Raw genomic sequence first — 15,146 nt, 5'->3', positions numbered from 1 at the left:
CTTTCTGCAAAAGCAGAGTAAATTAGAATCCTCCCTCCAGTTTGCTAACCTGTGTGCAGTGATTTGTGAGTTAATGAGCATTTCTGTTTAGCTTTAGCACTGCTGTTTCTCAACCAAATCAATTTTTAACAAATAGATCTAGGACAGTAATCTCAAAGGAGAAGTGGAACAAAGTTTTAACTGGGGACATTGAAGACATAAAGGTATGTATTTAGTAGATGCATATCAATGGGATTATGAAAATATTCAGATTCTATGTTTTCTCAATTAGTGAATCAAAAAACATAAGGACTTACCTATAAATGGTATTCTTTTGACACTACTTCTATTGATTATCACTAGGACTGATAGTAAACCCATACTACTTTTACTTCATCCTCAATTTCTTTTTCCTGTGTCCCTGGGTATCCACAGAATTAAAAGATTCATTGGTACAAATCATCTCCCTCCCTCCTGTCCCTCTGTCCTTCCTTCCTTCCTCCCTTCTTTCCTTCGTTCCCTCATTGCTTCCTTCCTATATGAAATACATAGTTCCTAAGCACTCACCCATATCCTGACTTTAGGCTGGTGTTACAGTGGTAAATAAGACATGGCATCCAAATGACATTCAGTTCAGTGCAAGAGACAGAGGAGAGAGCCTTGAGACAAATCCCATGGGGGAAGTTGCTATAGAAATATATAAAGTTCCCAGAGGATTTAGCATCTAAGTCAACATACCTCTTAGAACATAAAATATAGGCAAACTGGAGGCCAGATTTTAAGAATCAATCAACCCCTGTTGACACAGAAATTAGAACCCGAAGGAGGATGAGTCCTCTAGATAGTAATGAAAAAAGGAGACACACGGAGATTTGAGAATCAAGGTTTTCAGTAAACTAGATAGATTATGTGATGAAAATAAGCTATGCATTTTTAGAGTAACAGCAGTGTTGTGAGGCTATGAAAGAAAAGTCTTATTCTGCCAATGGTAATGCCAGTTTTCAGAGTATGGTAGCAGATATTTCTATATTGCCATAAATAAGGGAATACAGCTCAATGTTCATGGTGCTTTTGCATAAAAATGAAAAAGTCTAGTTGAAATAGGGTAATATTTAACTTGGAAACAAAGCAAGAATTATCACCCTAAAGTCACAGATGAAAATGGGAAATGTATAGTAGTGTTAACTCTTTTATTAATAAATGTAGCTGAATATTATATTCATCATTGGTTCAAAGAACTATATCACCGTATGTCTCATTGGTTCACAAAATAATACTGTGTAAACACACCTATGAAGAAGAAATCGAATTATTCGAAGAAATAGTAAAATCTTGGGGGCTTTGTATAGGTTTTGGAATACTTTACAGAAAAGCAAAATTCACAACTTTTTCTCCTGCTACATGTCTTTTAAAGTATAACAATTAAACTTTCAGGTAAAACGTGCTTCTATCTTGTATATTGGGCTCTTCTCTCCCCTGTAGAAATTTCCCGTGTGTATTCTCGTAAGCTGGGGAATGCAAATGCTTCAGTGAAAAAACCTCATTGCTTGGGAGAGGGGTGTGTAAATTTAAAATGGCAATATTCCAAGCCCATTTTGTATGGCGACATTAATTGTGTGATTATATGATTTCTCCCTGAATAAATCTTGTTTTGATGAAAGATTAAAGTCTGAACACCTGCAAGGTGCCTCGCTCACCCCCACCCACTTCTCAGCTTCCATCCTCATCACCTGTTTGGAGAATGTGTTGGCTTTCCTTAACTGAGAAGTAATTTCCAGTTACTAAAATCCATTTTATATTATAAATCCTCTTCAATATGTACAACTTTTCCCTAGAGGGTTGTGTTGCTTGGAGACGTTTCTGAGACTTAAGATTTAAGTTCTAGTAAATTTAAATATGTTTTTAGGAACCAACCTTGTAGGGTTCTTTTTTTCTGCTTTAAAATACCAGAAGTGGAATGCCTGCATGGCTCAGTTGGTTAAGCTCGTCTGACTCTTGATTTTGGCTCAGGTCTTGATCTCAGGGTCATGGGATCTAGCTTGCATGCGGAATCCCTGCTCAGCGGGGAGTCTGCTTCCCCTCTCCCCCCTCTTTCTGCCCTTCCCCCTGCTCCTGCACTCTCTCTCTCTCTCTAAAATAAATAAATAAAATTTTAAAAATAATAAAATAAAATACTAGAAGCATGAAAGTAAAGAACAGTTGAAGTTAAGCCTGTTAAATATGAGATGCTATTTATTTTGTTTGTGATTCTCTTAAGATGCTATTTGGAATTTTAAAGATACCATTGTACTACAAATAAAAAATATTGGGGAGAGATATTTATTTTAAAGGAAACAAAAACACACAGTAGATAGGAGTTCTTCATCCGTGTTTGGTTCTAGGATGCTGAGCTCTTTAATAATGGAAGTGGTTTAAGTAATATTAATAATGAATCTGTATTTTTCTCCCTGAATGCAGGACAGTAGGTTTTAAATTCACTTCCCTATGGGGCATCTGGGTGGCTCCATTGGTTGGTTAAACATCTGGCTCTTGATTTCTGCTCAGATCATGATCTCAGAGTCCTGGGATGGAGCAGCTCATCCTCCTTCCCCTCCCCTCCACCCCCCTCCTCTTCCTCCTCCCTCTTTCCTCCCGTCCCCTCCCCCTCCTCCTCCCTGCTTGGGATTCTCTCTCTCCTTCTCTCTGCCCCCACCCCTTGCATGTGCACATGCACTCTCTCTCTCAAAAATAAAGTAAATTCACCTCTCTACTAGTGATGTTTCAGCTCTTCCAACTTCCAGGTAGTTCTGTTTTGCATCTTGAGTTGTCTTCCCCTACATCCCAATTACCTTTTCCATTCCAAAGTGTAGAGGGTTCTCCGACTGCATGAGCCCCTGCTTTTCACGGGGATGAAGGACGGTACTGAATGCACCAAAGCAATAAATCGCCTCTCTTGATTTTTAGTTCTTTCGTTTCTGTCCCCTTTTTCTATTCTCCTTCTTCTCTGTTCATTCCTTTTATCTTTTCTTCTTCACCTTCATGAGCTTAATACTTAACTAATTTAATTTGTAACTTTATCCCTAAAGCAGCCTTCCTGCCTGCCTGCCTCCCTTTCTCACTCCCTCCCTTCCTTCCTTTAAAATAAAGGCAGTTAGGGTTTTAAATATGCCTCTAATTACCCCCATTAACATCAACCCACATGTTCTGTGACACTTTCATTGTTGTTTCCTTCTAAACATTTTATGAGTTACAATTTGATTTCCTTGTGTTTCTTAGGAGTACATTTTTTTTTTTTAATTTCCAAAAAATATATGGGAGACATTTTTGTTTCTGTTTTTAAGTATTTTTCTTCTTGATTTGGAAATCAATACATTTAATTATGGTCAGAGATTGTGGACTGTTTAATATGAGGTCTTTAAAATTTATTTAGATTTTGTGTATGATTCAATATTAACTCAGTGTCTAGTTGCCATTTCTTGAGTACAGGTCTCTACATACATCTGCTGTCAAGCTTGTCATTTGGATTGTTCAGATCCCTAACCCTGAAAGTATTTTGTTCGCTTGATCTTACTACTTTTTGATGATATACTAAAATTTCTCCATTTTCTTGTGGGTTTGTCAGTTTATCCTTGCAATTCTGTTAGTTTTTGCTTTTCATATTTCAAGGTTCTGATAGTGGGGTATTCCCCTTAATAATTTGTATGTGCATCTTCTTGTTACTTTTTTTATCCTTTATAATAGATCCCTCTATTCTAGCAATATTTTTTTAAGATTTTATTTATTTATTTGACAGACAGAGATCACAAGTAGACAGAGATGCAGACAGATAGAGAGGAAAGGAAGCAGACTCTCTGCCAAGCAGAGAGCCCAATGCGGGACTCAATCCCAGGACCCTAGGATCATGACCTGAGCCGAAAGCAGAGGCTTTAACCCACTGAGCCACCCAGGCACCCCATTCTATTTATTATTTGAACTACAATTTTAATTCATCTATTTTTTTAAAAGATTTTATTCACTTATTTGATAGCTCACAATTAGGCAGAGAGGCAGGCAGAGAGAGAAGGGAAGCAGGCTCTCCGCCGAGCAGAGAGCCCGATGCAGGGCTCGATCCCAGGACCCCGGAATCATGACCTGAGCCGAAGGCAGAGGCTTAACCCGCTGAGCCGCCCAGGTTCCCCTTAATTCATCTATTTTTAAAATTATTTATTTATTTATTTTGAGAGAGAGAGAGTGAGTATGGCGGGGGTGGGGGATTTGGACAAAGGGAGAGGGAAAGAGAATCCTCAAGCAGATTCCCCACTGAGTGCAGAGCCCAACCTAGGACTCAATCCCAGGACCCTAAGATCATGACGTGAGCTGAAATCAAGAGTTAGATGCTGAACTGACTAAGCCAACTAGGCATCCCAATTATTAATATTGATATATCAATTTTCCTTTGGTAAGCATTTGCTTGGTATGTATTTTTCATGCTTTTATTTTCACCTTTTTTTTGGCAGAGAGAGAAAGATATATAATATTTCTGCTCTCTCCAATCTTTTAGTGTCCATCATTATATAAGAATATTCCTTTCACATTTATTGCAATTACTGATTTGGACTTGCCTTGACAATCTTAATTTGCATCATCTTTTTTTAGCATGCTCTTTTTCAATTTTTTTTCTTTCATTTTACTATATCATTATTTGGGTTAATAAAACTTCTATTTTTCCTTTCTTTTATTTGCTAACTTGGAAGCTCATTATTGTATTTTTCTTATTACTTGAAAAAAGAAATTTTTCTAACAAAATCAAAAACTGTTCAACTTGTCTGTCTTCTTTCTGGTCAAAATCAAGATGTTAACATATATTAAAAATTTACTGACTACCTCTCCATTTTGCATACCCAATCTTTTAGTAAGTCCACCATAATTTTATCAGTTTCTGTACCCAGCATTGTTTTTTGCATCTCACCCTTAATCTGGGCTCATTTTCTCTCTTGTTGAGGAATGTTCTGTAGAAGTACCTTTAGTGATTAACCACTTTTAGTGAGTGATTATTTGACTTAGTGAATGTTTATCTGGGTATGGAATTCTAAGTTGACAGTCATTTCTCTGTGACATCAAGAAAATATAATTCTGTTGGCTTCTTCGATTTATTGGGATTCCTTGATGTGGCCTTCCTTGTGTACTCACTACTTTTTTTTATTTTCTCTGTATCCTTAGTACTCGATTTTACCAGATTGTGTCTAGATTTTCTTTCCTTGGTGACACCTAGCATTGTTTTCTTTCTCCCCTTGGATGTCTATTGAACATCTCAAAATTGGACCTATAAGTTTCCGCTTTAAACTCGCTCTACTCACAGTTGTCCCATTTTGATTCATGGCAACTTGGACCTTCCAGTTGCTCATACAAAATTTTGAAGTCATCCTTGCTTCATCCCTTTTCTCTCATGCCACACATTCAACCCTTAAAGAAGTTTGGCTCTACCTTAAAATGGATCCAAAATCCAGGTACATTTCACCATTCCCACTGCTGCCAAACTGGTCTAAGTCACCATCATTTCCTGCCTGGATTATTTGTGTAGTATCTCTGCTTCCAACCGTGACTCCCCTGTCCTCTACTCAGAAGCCATAGTGATGCTAAAATATGTCAGATCATGGTTTTTTTGGTCAAAACTGTCCCTGCATCTCCATCCCATTTGTAGTAAAAGCCAAAGTCCATAGTCAACTACAAGGTCTTACAAGGCTTATAATCACTTTCTCATCTGCACTTCCTTTAATACTCCAATCTCACTGCTTGAACATATAACTTATTCTTATCTTTGTATTAATTGGCCTTTCTGCTAGGAATGCTTTTCCTTCAGATAGCCACATGGCTAACTCCATCACCTGGTTTGGGTCTATACTCAAATAGCCCCCTTTCAGTGAGAACTACCACGACCATCCCATGCTAATCCAGTCTCCTACTCTTCTCTGTTTTATTGCACTTCTCATCTAAACTGTTATAAAATTTACCTACTTATTGTGTCCATTGTTTATTTTCTGTCCTTTCACTAAAATATAAGTTCTGTGAGTGCAGGTATTTTTATTTCATGTTTAATTCTATATACCAAATACTTAGAACAGAGCGTAATAAAAGAAGAAGCATAATAAATATTTGCTGGGTGAATAATGAGCCAATAAGTAATTCTTATTTATACAGAACTATCATTCATATATATATAATATAATATAATATAATATAGTATAATATGATTTGTATTTTCTCAACACAGGAATATAATGAGATAAAGTTACAACCCAAAAGTCAAGTAATTGGTAAATAGTTCCACTAACTTGGCTATAGTCATACCATGGAACACTACTCAACAAAAAGGAACAAAATACTGATACGTACATGGATAAATATCAAAAACATTATGTGAGGGGCACCTGGGTGGCTCAGTGGGTTAAAGCCTCTGCCTTCTGCTCGGGTCATGATCCCAGGGTCCTGCAATCGAGCCCTGCATCAGGCTCTCTGCTCGGTAGGGAGCCTGCTTCCCTTCCTCTCTCTCTGCCTGCCTCTGCCTACTTGTGATCTCTGTCTGTCAAATAAATAAATAAATAAAATCTTAAAAAAAAAATTAAATGAAAGAAGCCAGACATTAAAAACCTGCATATGGTGTTATCTCATTTATGTGAAGTTTTAGAGAAGTCAAAACAACAGGGATGGGAAGCAGGTCAGGAGTCCTCCAGTGCCATTGGGTGGGACGGGGATTAACTTCAGGACATGAAAGAACTTTTGAGGGCTCTCAAAGTTTTCGGAAACTTTACTGTGGTGGTAGTTATACTATTTTTTACCAAAACTCGTTGAACTGTTTACATAAAATAAATAGATTTTAGAGTTTGTAAATTATCCCTCAAAAATCTGTAAGCAATAAACAAACAAACGCAGTTTAGATGATCCACATGTCATCAAAATTTAATCTGTCTTTGATTTAGGAAGCATGTCACCGTCTGGAGGCATCTTCAGAATCAATTGCTGCCTCTGTGCTGGAAAGATGCAGAATTGGCAATTGACAAAGTTCAGAGCCTCCTCTGTAGCAGCCTGTTGCTCATCCTTAATCCCAGGTGGAACAAATCTCTATCATAGTACTCACCGTCATAATCCTTTACGTGTAAGCCACAATGTCCACCCTCTACAGCATATATATATATATATATATATATATATATATATATATATATATATACATGGATCCGCACTATGAACTCCCACCAGGATAGGGTCTGCGCCCCACTTATGTCCCATGCACGACGGGTACTGGCCTGATGGGAGGTGCTTAGTCCGTGTAACTGAACGACTAGACGATTATTTGTAGCATGGCATATAAAAGCAAATTAACAGTCATTGACAGACTTGATAATATTTTGCTAGGGAGTCTGTATTACTATTCTCAAAATCATACATAGAGTTCCAGGTGATTTTTTTTTTTATCCATACTTCAGGTTGCTGTAATTATGGAGGTAATATAAATGCTTATTCTTTTATTCATCCCTTATGTATTGAATGCTCTCTATGTGCCAGACATTTGGGAAGTCCTATGGATGGATGTGGTGGTTCATAGAACAAGCATTTGGGAGTGCTTGAGTGGCTCAGTTGGTTAAGCATCTGCCCTTGGCTCAGGTTGTGATCTCAGGGTCCTGGGATCAAGCCCTGCATGAGGCTCCCTGCTCAGCGGGGACTCCATTTCTCTCTCTGCCCCTCTCCCTGCTTGTGCTCTCATCTGCTCTTTCTCTTTGTCTCTCAGATAAATAAAATCTTAAACCAAACAAGCATGATTTGGGCCTTACCTTAAGCAATTATTTTCTGTAAATTGGGCAGTAATTATTAAAGATGTCTTTAACGGTTGGTCTCTATAGATTTTGATCAGTAATTAAAGATTATTAATTTTACAGCAGTTGTCAGGGGCTTAGACTCTGTGGATGAGTAATTTGTCTTTCCTGTGGAATGAAGTGCAGCAAATTACACACTATTTCTCCTGCGGTGGAGAAAATTGGGGGGAAAGGAAACTGCAGCACCACCCATAAGGTCTTTATTTTCCAGGATAAATCTTCCCAACTGTCCAACTCAGTCAAAGTAAGCACACGTGAGATCCACCACGCCCTCTGCAGAGACTCACTCGGGGCAAGGCAGGGGCAAGTATTTTGGTAATCCTAGCTTGAGCAAGCAGGAGAAGGAAAACTCAGGAAATAAATCCTATAAAAATATGAGAACAATAGGAAAGAAAAGCCTGTTTTACAGGTTTGTTTCCTGTTCTAATACTTGTGGAATGTGTTTTTCTCTTCTGTTGATGCATAATATGACTAGAAAATTCTTTTCTTAATCAGAATTCTCCTTTGTCTGTTTATATCATCATGTTAAAACTAAAATCTCTCAGCATTAGTCCACATAAAAGGCATAGGAAGCATTTGGTCGCAATGCTATAGAATAACATTTATAAAAGTAAACAGTAGTTACATATACAGAATTTCAACTGAAATTATAAGATCCAGTAAAATTTTAACTTGCATTTTAGTAATTATATTTTTCTAAGTAAGCTTCCTTTCACAAAATGTAGCCAAGTTTTGGAGTAATACAAAGTTTTAAAAACCGGCAGATATTTTTAAAAAGTACCTTAATACTTAAAAATGTTTGTATATTGTTTTTTGTTTCTGGATTATGTATTCTTTTACCTGATTATTAGAACCCCTTGTGTTAAAATAACCTTCCAACTTTAAAAATTGCCCTCTAGCGTGCTTGCTTCAGCAGCACATATACTAAAAAATAAAAACTACCCTCTAGCACCTCCATCAGCGGAAAAAAGAAAAGACAGTTTTCTGCTTTTTAGTCAATCTGATTATGGTAAGTAGAAAGAAAATAATTGGCTAACATAGTAGTCTTAGATGACCTGTGAATTTCTGTTGTTTCTTCTGACTGTTGTTATCTAGAAAACAAACTAGTACATTGGGGGGAAAAATTCCTATTTGGGAAATTACTCAGTTTTAATCACTTTCATTTCCTTCCCAGTAGGAAAGGGTTTTTCTTTGACTGTAATTCCCCTGACTCAGGGACATGTCTGTAATTCACCAAATTTTCATGGCCAAGGCCAGGAATAAGAGCGCCAGTTAAGAGAATCTTTGTCTTCTCGTACATGTACATGGCCACCACCAGCCACCTTGCTTCCTGGACCACCACTGTTCTGACCAACCATCTCATCTGTTGGGAGCTTGCTGAACCCTTCTCTCCCACCCAGCTGCTGGTATCTCAAAATGGGTCTTGTGGCATCCGGGCAAAGCAGACCCTCAGGATGTGTACTCATGGCATTTGTGTTCTGAGGGAGAAAGATCTCACTCTTTCTTCCACTTCAAGCTTAGATTTGGCCACCTGGAAGTGACTGGCAGTCACCTAAAGCATCGGATTTGGTAGTTATGACAGTTCTAATTATATAGCATCTTCTCTAGCCACCAAATTGTGTGTCTACAATTTGGACTTGGATCTAGTAGGTATGGACCTTTCCACAAACAGATAGCTAAAGTTTGGGTTTATTTATGCTTTTCACTTTTATCTAGTAGATCTAGTGATTTCCATCCAGGAGGGGTGCAAGTGTAACTTTGGGTACCCCAGCTAGGAGAGCTTCATAACTTCAAATCAGACCAGTGAAATCTGTGTGAGGAGGTAAACTGCTTGAAAACCTCAATGTGAGCCTACAACCTTTTTGTCAAAAGGCAAACCAGATACAGGAAGGGGAAATTCTATCTAACTAATCCACTCACTTTAACTTCTTTCTGGAAGTAAATGAATAAATCTTTCAGGGATTGAAATGTAGACTATAGGGTGGAAAAATCAGTAGATGCCATCATTTTATATTTTTAGGAGAGCTTAACATAGACTATTCCTCAATTTCAGTCATGGTATGACCTGATGACAGGATTTTATTAAGGATGAAAGTAGTGGTATGCCGAAGGCAGCTCATAGAAGCAGGTTGTTAAATTTCCAGGAATTTTACAAACGAATTGACATAAATTTTGCAAGCCAGTTGATTGCTTGTTGAATTGGCCATTGTAGGAACATTTACATTAAAGAAATCCGCAAATACTACGTACACGTCACAAACCAATCTTGTCCCCCACCCCCAGACAAACCCGAGTATTGAGTATTTATCAGGATATCGCTGGATAAGAGTTTGGTTTAGAAATACGGACCAAAGAGAGGACCAAAGGGATAAATGCTGAAGAATTAAAAATAGATGGCTTCCTCAAAGTTAGATGTTGGTACTAATCTTTTTGGTGTTTTGTGTTTTTTTTAAGATTTAATTTATTTATTTGACAGAGAGAGAGAGAGAGACAGCGAAAGAAGGAACACAGGTAGAGGGAGTGGGAGAGGGAATAGCAGGCTTCTGGAGGAGCAGGGAGCCCAATGCAGGACTGGATCCCAGAACCCCGGGATCATGACGTGAGCTGAAGGCAGATGCTTAATGACTGAGCCACCCAGGTGCTCCGGCACTAATCTTATTTAACATTTTTATAAGCTCCCTGGAAAGAGGTAATACACAGAGAAATATCCATATTTTTCCGATGACATTAAATGTTCCCATAATTTAGCCATAAACTGTAGGATTAACACCCAGAGCTCTTAGTAAGACTGTATATTGGCTGAATAATTATCTTAATAAGGCAAGAAAAAGACAATTTTGGAAATTTTCTTAAAATAATCTTGTTAGATGATAAATTCTAACGTGATGACCTATAAACTGAATTTAGGGATTTCTGTAGACTTTTTCTTATGTTCATTAGTGTAATTTGTTAGCCTTGATAAAAAGGCAACAAAATAGAGTAACTGTCCCACTCTTATAAAGAAACCTTGATGCACACTTATTGCAGTTTTTGGCTGACATGTTTCAAGGATAATGTAATGGAACTGGAAAAGTTTCAGAGAAAAGGGTGTAACCTGATGGGGGGATTATAAGAATCTCACATGAGGCTAAGATTATATGAACTAGCAAATCCTGAAAGGTTTTGAGTAAGGTAAATATAGATGGATTTAGCAAATCCTGAAAGAAGAGAACTACAGAGTACCCCTTTGATGTTTGAAATAAGAATTTGTAGAAGAAATAAAAAAGAAACACATTATTTCTCAAGGAAGAGAAATAATGATAGCAAAAATAGCCTCATTTAGCCTTTGTCCATTTAAAAAAAATCATTACATTTACATAATTTTTAAGGTTTTATTTATTTATTTGAGAGAGAGTGAGAGCATGAGCCGGTGGGGCAGAGGAAGAGGGAGAGAGAATTTGAAGCAGACTCGCCTGAGGGAGGAGCCCAACCAGGGCTCAGTCCCCACCACCCTGAGATCATGACCTGAGCAGAAACTAAGAGGTGGATGCTTAAAGGCCTGAGCCTCCCTGGTACCCCTCCATTTACATACTTTTTTTTTTTTTTTAAGAGATTTTATTTATTTATTTGACAGACAGAGATCACAAGTAGGCAGAGAGGCAGGCAGAGAGAGAGAGGAAGGGAAGCAGGCTCCCCGCCGAGCAGAGAGCCCTACGTGGGGCTCCATCCCAGGACCCTGGGATTATGATCTGAGTTGAAGGCAGAGGCTTTAACCCACTGAGCCACCCAGGCGCCCCCATTTACATACTTTTAATGTGCAAAATTTGCCATATCTTTCTTATGATCAGTAACCTTCCTTATTAATTGGGCTCAATCAATGGAAGGAAGAGTTTGAAGTTCCCTCCTCTCAATTTCAGTTGAGAAAACACTTAACTTGAATTTTTTTTTTCGTTATTGTTTTAAGGCAAACTTATTAAAGCAAAGAAATGGAAGGGCCATTATAATTGTTTCCTCTCACTGATGAGTCCCCCAGGTGGGATGTGTTCCCAAAATACAACAGTTTTGCATTTTTTTCTTAAGATTCTATTTATTTGACAGAGAGAGACACAGTGAGAGAGGAATACAGCAGAGGGAGTGGGAGAGGAAGAAGCAGGCTCCCCGCGGAGCAGGGGGCCGGATGTGGGACTTGATTCTAGGACTCTGGGATCATGACCTGAGTGGAAGGCAGATGCTTTATGACTGAGCCACCCAGGCGCCCCACAGTTTTGCATTTTATAAAGAAATTTAGTTGATTTCATTTTATTGTCCTAGTTAGAACTCACATCTTGGTTAATCCTCAATTTCATTAAGAAAAAAAAAATCAAGTGTCTTAAGAATGAATTAGGCAAAGGGAAATAGATAATTGATCACACTATTATGGGAGAAAAAATTCTCCGCAATAGAGGGTGGACTATTTGGGTGTGAACAAAATCGGGCAACATGCATAATTATGATGAAACAGACAAGTAAATGCTTTTCAAAAAATAAAGTAAGGCTGTGTGTGATCCTAGTAATACAAACTTCAGAAAAAAAGATTTTCATGCTTAAGGTATTAAATAAGTTAGATTATTGTTTCATTATATATATTATATATAATAGCTTTTAATATTTAGAGTGGAATGTCTAGGATAATCTAAAAAGTGAACGCTGTGGCAAATGCACTAAATATACTGCAGTTAATTTTTCACTTTTTAATGAAATATACCCATTCAGAAAAATGCACAAATCATAGTATACAGTGAAATTTCATCAAGTGAACACATTTATGTGCTCTAATGTACAATGTACATTGTCTGTCTAATGTACAGTCTATTGATATTTATATGTACAGACACAAACACACATACATATACATATATACATTTGATGAGTAATCTATGGAGTGTATATTATGTATATGTATAATATATACAATATTTTAATATACACTCCATAGATTACTCATCAATTGTATATACCAAGAGTATCTATATTCATATTTTTAAGAAGTTTGGGGTTGAGATTTGCTTGTGGGAGGATTTAATTCAACTTTTAGGGAATGTTAGCTCCTAAAACAAATTCCCATTCTTTTTGTTGTTTTCCCATTTTGTATATTTAAACACCTTACCACAAGGTTTCAGAGATTTAACAGTGATTTATAGGAGAGGTGAGCTTCCTGGAATTTAGGTGGCAGAGAGCAAGGTCTGTCCTTTGCTGGTCTCACACATAGATCCATCTATCAGATTTATTGTTCAGGGTAGCTGAGGCCACTAATGTTTCTTGTTTGTTAAAAGGAAGCTAACTTAAGGAGGAAAGTCCCACACAGCAGACATCTACCAGTCCTGCAGCAGTGCCAACAGAACGTGAGGAAGGAATCAACTTTAAAGAACAAATTTTGTTAAATTAAGTACCGTGACTAAGTACTTTAATTCCTTTTCTTATAGCCCTAAGGGATCATTTGACATTGAACCTTTTAAGTGAAGCGGGAGTCGCTTGAACTCTCTACTACCCTGGGGGGGTGCCGGCCTCACAGCCCCCACGGGCGCCGCTTGTCCCGAGGGGCCTCTCCCCTCCCCACTACTCAGCCCCCTACACCCATTTCCCCCCTCCTCTCCCCCGCGCCCTCTCCCCTCCCTCCTCCCCCGTGACCCCTGACCCCAGCTAATCTGCATAGAGGAATGACAGGCATCCGCTGGGCAGGATCCGCCTCGCCGGCTGCGGCCGGCCGGGCGGGGAGACCCGCGCGGGGGAGAAGGTGAGGGATTCCGGAGGGCCGCTCCGCACAGCCCGGGAAATGAGCGCTTGGAAACCTGCCTGCGAGCGGACCCATGACCGAAGGACCAAAGGAGCCGCGTGATCGCCAGACCTGGCCCCGCGACCCCAGACATGGGCCAGACCTCGGTCTCCACGCTGTCCCCGCAGCCCAGCAGCGGTGAGTCCGGGGCGCGCGGGGCGCCCCCGCCGCGCGGGCGCTGGGCTTGCTCAGGGCAGCTGGGACGGCCGAGGGCTCCGCGGCAGGTCGGGCTCTGCCCGAAGCCGCCAAGTCCCTCGGAGAAACCCGAGAGGTAGCGCTCCCCCAAACTCTTTGTCGCGGAGAAGTGGAATGCGTTTTGGGATCCAGCCGATTTCACCTTAAAGGCACAGGCTCCATTTTCCGTAGGCGCTGCCTCGCCTGGGTGTTTCTCTGAGTTTCTGCCGAGCCCGACAGTGGCGAGGAAGGCCGTTTGCGAATTGCGGTGTTTTTAATACGCGAAACTCAGAGAGCAAGACAGACGTGCCAACAGGTTTTTCTGTGTGTACGCTTGGCTTCCGAACAGACTAGGACTGAAGGCTTTCAAGCTTGTCAACTGATGGATGGTTTGTTTTCGGAGTAGAAGTGCTGATTGCTTTCTCTGATCCTGGCAGGACTCTGAATACTCAGAAACTAGCTTTAAAAGGGCTTCATCGTTTCTAAACACCTTTGTTTTGTTTTTGTTAGCCACCTAAGCTGTAACATTGGGGGGAAACGTACCTCGCAGACTCAGTTATCCAGGGCTGAAGTTCGTTTCATGGAATCGTGGCTAACGTTTCTAAGTTTCAGTGATCTGTTGAAAAAGTTTGTTTTTTTCCCATTTTCTTTCAAAAAGGGAAGGAAGGTAAGCTTGGCATTTCTCCAGCAGGGTAGGGAGAAACAACTTTTTGGTGGCGTTACTTGTGATTGGATAATGGAATAAATGTAAACTCTCCTATTTTGATATTTTTTTCCACCAACATTAAAAAAAAAAAAAACAACCTTCAAAGGGGCCTTTTACGTTATTCCTTGAGATATCTGATATACTTTTAAAATTGTGTAAACATTAACAGGATCTTGTTGAAAGGAAATGACAGGGCAGAGATGAAGGTTTTTTTAAATCAGCTCCAGGATGGCTCCCAGCTAGATAGCATTCTATCATGCCAACTTACCCCCACATGGGTTTGTTTATACTGCGGAGCTTCACACCCTGAGAAATCATAAGCTTTGTTGGGGCTTATTTTAATGTCCACAGAGGAACCCTCTACAAAGGAGAGAAATCAAAATCCAAAAAAAAAGATCACACCTTCCCTTCCTGTTAAGGACAAGGTTGTACAAAGCTCTAGAACATCAGAGACTTCATATTGATGGCTTTTGGGGATGGGATGGGCAGGGGAGGGTGTTGATTAGGATCTTAACTTTAGTAAACTATCTTGTGCAAATGAGGCTTCCTTTCCTTTGTCTTACTCTAAAGCAGGGTGACTTCTTTCATTTTAAGGAAGAGTTAATATTTTAAATTTCTGCACTGGTAAAACAAAATTAAATCAGTGCTCAAATACAACAAGTAGAAA

The 15,146-nt window shown here is 39.2% G+C and overlaps 1 protein-coding gene across 6 annotated transcripts in view; it reads left to right on the top strand.

Annotated features, from left to right (window-relative positions):
* The window catches only part of PHACTR2 (phosphatase and actin regulator 2), a 259,175-nt gene that overhangs the window by 123,908 nt on the left and 120,121 nt on the right, over positions 1-15,146 (top strand). The window contains exon 1 of one of the 6 annotated variants that reach the window (XM_032339327.1): positions 13,469-13,737. The exons of the other annotated variants lie outside the window; for them this stretch is intronic. Coding sequence (XP_032195218.1) covers positions 13,692-13,737 — 46 coding nt within the window. The 5' untranslated portion in view covers positions 13,469-13,691. Of the gene's footprint in view, positions 1-13,468; positions 13,738-15,146 lie in introns of those variants that run through there. 6 annotated transcript variants of the gene reach the window in all.

Source organism: Mustela erminea, chromosome 4 (assembly GCF_009829155.1).
Source record: "Mustela erminea isolate mMusErm1 chromosome 4, mMusErm1.Pri, whole genome shotgun sequence".
NCBI classification, from domain to species: domain Eukaryota; kingdom Metazoa; phylum Chordata; class Mammalia; order Carnivora; family Mustelidae; genus Mustela; species Mustela erminea.
The sequence above is the reverse complement of the archived record's forward strand: the minus strand, read 5'-3'. Positions and strand labels throughout refer to the sequence as shown.